At 59.8% G+C, this 5031-nt stretch overlaps 1 protein-coding gene across 1 annotated transcript; it reads right to left on the reverse strand.

The window, feature by feature from the left end:
* Positions 1-832: 832 nt before the first annotated feature.
* GADD45B (growth arrest and DNA damage inducible beta) lies at positions 833-2942 on the reverse strand. The gene is made up of 4 exons (XM_004378491.2): positions 2666-2942; positions 2436-2537; positions 1842-2064; positions 833-1594 (listed from the first exon to the last, which is right to left on the reverse strand). Exons 1-4 carry the CDS (start codon positions 2707-2709, stop codon positions 1481-1483), a joined length of 483 nt encoding a protein of 160 aa, XP_004378548.1. The 5' UTR covers positions 2710-2942; the 3' UTR covers positions 833-1480.
* Positions 2943-5031: the final 2089 nt, after the last annotated feature.

Consider the following 5031-nt stretch of genomic DNA (forward strand, 5'->3'; position numbering starts at 1 on the left):
ACCCGGGCTGGGGATAGCGGGGAGGGGGCAGACCTGCGAGCCCACCCCGCAGGCCCGGAAGGCTGAGGCCGGGCCGGAAGGGCTGGGCCAGGCTGCCAGCCCGGGGCAGGGGGCGTCGCCGCCTGCCACTTGGGGAGAACAGGGAGGTGGCCGCGCCAGCCTCCCAGTTTCGGTTTCGAGGCAAAACTGCAGGGCCGTGCCAAGCTCAGCTGGGGCTTCCTGGGGCATTTTTCTTCTTGTTGATTTTAGCTTGGGAAAAGAAAAAAAAAATTCTTTTTCCTTAGGGTAGCAAAGGGGCCCATTCTGGGAAGGAGAAGATCTGGGGTAGGGGGGCGCTCCCCAAAGCAGCTCTTCCCGAGGCTGGAGATTGCCACTGTTAGGGGGCCCTGGGGCAGCCCAGCGCCCACAGTGCTGTGTGGTCCCAGGCAGGCCCTCGGCCTCTCTGGGCTGCGGTGGAGGCCGAGGCCCTGCGGGTGGAGGCTGCAGCCAGCCCCCCAGGGGTGCGTCTGTATGTGCCTGAAGCTGGGGGTGGCTCCAGCCGGCCGGTAACAGCAGTGGCTCGGCGGCAGCCAGGTTTCGTAATAAACCGGTCTTTTAATTGCTACAGGGCAGGAGGGAGAAGAAAAAAAAAGAGGCGAAGCTTTGTTGGACTTGGGTGGTGGCGCCGGCTGCAGAGAGAAGAGGCACTGTTTTTGCAAAGGAGCCTGGAGCTGCTAACAGCGCCTGTAGTAACACTTCTGGGGAAGCCACGGTACCAAGGGGAAAGTGTGTGTGTGTGTGTGTGTGTGTAGGGGGGGGTCCCTGTCCTTATCAGAATCCACAAAGACACCAAAAGCAAGCCTGAGGCTTTACAAATTTATTACAAAGCCATCCTAGAAATAAAAATAGAAGAAATCTGTGAGCCTTCTGTCTCTCTTTTCAGTGGTTCAAGTAACAAGTGCAGGTAACAAAATAGATTGTCTATAGCATTTGCAAACTAGGAGTTCCTGGGACCCATACAACGTGGGCCCCAGCTCTAAGTCCCGAAGTAGAAAATCCTGACAAGGGTCCACGCCCTCGCTCAGCCAAGTCCTTTTTGTAGATGGCAGCTCCAGCCTCAACAAAGGTGGGCGACGCCACAGGTCTCGCCCAACCTCCAAAGGTAGAGTCCAGGCTCTCCGTGCTGGGGGGAGGCAGGGCTCCCCCACTCTGGCGTCGGCTGTCACCAGGCCTGTGCCGTGGGGTCCCCTCTTCTGCTGGCCAGGGGGACCCCTCTCCTCTCTCTCTGTGGCCATCGATGGCGCCGCTCCAGGCCACCGTCCCGGGGTGACCCCACACTCCCCTCTCCTTGTCCTCAAATCTCCAATGACTCTGCCCCCCAGTGGTCTCATAAGTTGGGTATTTTTTGGGGGGGGGAGATTGTGCTGGGGGGAGGGGCTCAAATATTTATTTGATTATTTTTTTGGCAGCAACTCAGCAGGCTCTGGGGCCAGGAGGGGACTCAGCGCTCCTGCAGGGCGATGTAGGGGACCCACTGATTGTTTCCTCGGCTTTCTTCACAGTAATTGGCTACCTCCACCAGTCCCTGGCTCTTCCAGGCGTCCGTGTGTGGATTCTAAGGGAAGGAAGCGAAAGGTTCAGAGGCAGCCCCAGGAGTGGCCCAGAGCCTCCCTCTTGCTCGGGAAAACGGACAGGCCCAAAATAGCTCCCTGGGTGAGGAGGCCGGCTGGGCTGCCCACGGGACACGCCGACAAACATGCCGAGCGTGGCTGAGGGATGAGCTGGTGTGCGGTGGGCAGGCCAGCTTAACTTTGTTGACAAACATAGCCCAGGTGGCCGGGTGGGGCGGGGGCCCCACTCACCGTGACCAGGAGGCAGTGCAGGTCCCGGGGCTCCGCGGTGCCCTGGGTCTCGATCGGCTCACCCAGCAGCTGTGCCAAGCGCTGCATACCGGAGACCCGCACGATATCAATGTCGTTGTCACAGCAGAATGACTGGATGAGCGTGAAGTGGATCTGCAGAGCGATGTCATCCTCCTCTTCCTCGTCTATGGCTAGGAGGCACAGGACCACGCTGTCCGGGTCCCTGAAGGGCGGGGAGCAGGTCAGCCGGGGACATCATGCACGGGGAGGGGGGGGAGTTTGCAGAAAGCAAGAGAGAAACCGCGCTGCGTGCATGCATGCAGGAGACAACGTGTCTGTGTGCTGGGTGCCAGGGGTACTCACTTCAAAGTATGGGGGAAGAGGATTGAGTGAAAACGGGGGTGGGGGTCGCCTGCAAACCATGCAGCGCGCCAACGCTGAAGCTCCCTTTCTCAAATGGAAAAAGGCCCCCAAGCCACAGTGCGGGTGCTTGGGGTAGTCCCAGACCCGAGGCAAGAAAGGAGTTTTAGGAGCGTGCAAAGCAGAGGGGGGACCCGACCCCGCGCCCAGCCCCAGGAAGGGGGATTGACTCACACATTCATCAGCTTGGCCGACTCGTACACCCCCACGGTGAGGCGGTCCTGGCGCTGCGCAGCCACCAGAAGCTCCTCCACCGCTGCGCTCACCGTCTGCATCCTGGGGATCAGGGGACAGGGCGGTCACGCCGGGCCAGCCACCGGGTTCTGCGTCCCGCGCCCTCCCCAGTCCCTCCCAGTCCCTCCCGGCCCAGCCGACCTCAGGCGGCGAGGACCCCCGCTACTTACTTCTGAGCCGCGTTGTCGCACGCCACGATCTCTTCCAGGGTCATGTTGCAATTATAATCCACAGTGGAAACAAACCCACCACAGTCCCAAGAGAGAAAATGCAAAATCCGAGAACAGACAGCGCAACACGTTCTCACGGAGCCGGAGCGCTAGCCCAAAACCTTCGGCAGACAGCAGTGAAATCCCCAAAGAAGTTGGAATAAAGCAAAAAAAACGCAAAGTCCTTAACGCGAATAATCCAAGAACACCAAAGAACGGCGCGGCTCTTCACCTACGGCGATCCGCGTTGCGGCCGCCGGCGCCGTCTTTTATAGACACACAGGCCGGGGCGTGGCCTCGGCCGGCCGGCCGGCTCTCCTATTGGTGGGCCCACAAAGGCTAGGGCAGCGCGCGCTGCGGTTGGCCGGCGGCCGGGAGGGGGCGGAGCGCCGCGCGGGGGGCGCCCCACGTGGGGGCGTGAGCCCGGAGGCGAGAAAGGGGGGGAGTGAGTGCCCGGGGCAAAAAAAAAAAAAAAGCAGAAGTTTTTCTCCAGATTTCCCGGCAGCCGCGCGCCGCCTTTCGGAGCGCGCGCGCGGGATTTCCAGCGCGCGAGGCGGCCACGACTTTCGGGGGGGTCTGGAATCCCCTCTTTGCACCCGGAGAGTCCCCGACCCGCGTCTTTCCCAAGGGAAGTCTGCATGGGGTGGGGCATGCATGCGGAGGGGGCCCCCTTTGCACCCCGATCTCTCTCAGGGGGTGGTGAGAGAAGGTCTCCCTCTCCCCTGGCTGCAGGGACCCCCAAACCCAGATGACTTAACCTCTCTGGGTCTCTGCCCCCACCTGTTCCGTGCGAAGGCTGCGCCGTCCTCGTTGGGCTGGAAGGTGCAGTCCATAAAATAAGGGGTATACAGTGGGCGCTCAATAAACGACAGCCGTTCAACTGGTGGGCACGGTAGACCGCCTCGAGGTCCGCCAAAAGTGGGGGCTTCAAAGGCCTAGGCGTCCTGGGGAAGAGAACCGGCACCCCCGCCTTGCCCCCCGCGAGTTTGAGCGTGGGGCGCGCTCGGGAGGCGCAGGTGGCTCATCTCCGCCGTCTCTGCCCTGAGCGGGCGCGCCCCCTGCCGGCTGCCTCTCGTTCCACCATTTGACCGTGCAGCGAAATTAAAGCCCAAGAGAAAGCGGAGGCGAAACGGTTCTGGCTAGAGCTGCACGCTGCCGCCTCTGGCCTGTTTGCAATCACGATTGCCACCTTTATAGCCTCCCTCCCGGGTGGGCGCTCACACATATTGAGTGCGTACTGTATACCAGGCGCTCCCTCCCTGCAGCATGGTTCATTTAAACTCCAAGGACCCGGGAAGCAGAGGCTATACGTATGTCCAGCATGCAAAAGAGGAAACTGAGACTTGGAGAGTTTCGGGTTGCAGCCACGCGTGTGCACCTGGCACCGCTGCACGCAGGGACCCTGCCAGCCTCGCCCCCGCCCCTTCCCCCACCCCTCCCGAGAAAGCAGCTCACGAGTGAGGCGGGCAGGCCCGCATAGGATAATCTCCCACGGCCGATTGCGTGCTCCCTGGTGACTCATGTCTTCGCCCCCTCCCCCGCCAGTTTGGCCTCAGCCCCGCGGCTCAGCTCCCCCGGCTGCCTGTCCTGCGAGTCCGGCTGACGCATCGCGCCGCCTCCGCGCCGCCCACCCGGACGTGAAAGGGCCAGGAGCTGCGAGGCGCGGTAGCGCCACCTGGTGGTCGCGAGGGGTCTCTGCGCCTGCAGGACCGGAAGGGAGGACCCGCGGGGGAGGGATGAGAGGCGGTTACAGTGTCTCGTATACACGATATTTCACATAGGCAATGTATACTTTATATTTTAAAAACACAGTGTTTTAAAATAGACTTTATTTTTTAGAGTAGGTTTAGGTTTACAGAAAAAATTGGGCAGAAAGTACAGAGAGTTCCCTTATACCCGTCTCCACTGCAATTTCTCCTTTGATTAACATTTTGCATTCCGTGTGGTACATTTGATGCATTATTATTCACTAAAGCAGTCCCTTGTCGTTGTTGTTAGGGGCTGTCCAGTTGATTCAGACTCACAGCGACCCCATGCACAACAGAATGATACACGGCCCCGTCCCGCACCATCCTCACAATCGTTGCTATGTTTGAGCCCATTGTTGCAGCCACTGTGTCATTCCGTCTTACTGACGGTCTTCCTCTTTTTCGCTGACCCTCTACTTTACCAAGAATGTCCTTCTCCAGAGACTGGTCCCTCCTGATAACATGTCCAGAGTATGTGGGACATAGTCTCGCCATCCTCGCTTCTAATGAGCATTCTGGCTGTACTTCTTCTAAGACAGAATTGTTTGTTCCTCCGGCAGTCCACGGAATATTCAACAT

Source organism: Trichechus manatus, unplaced genomic scaffold (genome assembly GCF_000243295.1).
Source record: "Trichechus manatus latirostris isolate Lorelei unplaced genomic scaffold, TriManLat1.0 scaffold00057, whole genome shotgun sequence".
Lineage (NCBI taxonomy): Eukaryota > Metazoa > Chordata > Mammalia > Sirenia > Trichechidae > Trichechus > Trichechus manatus.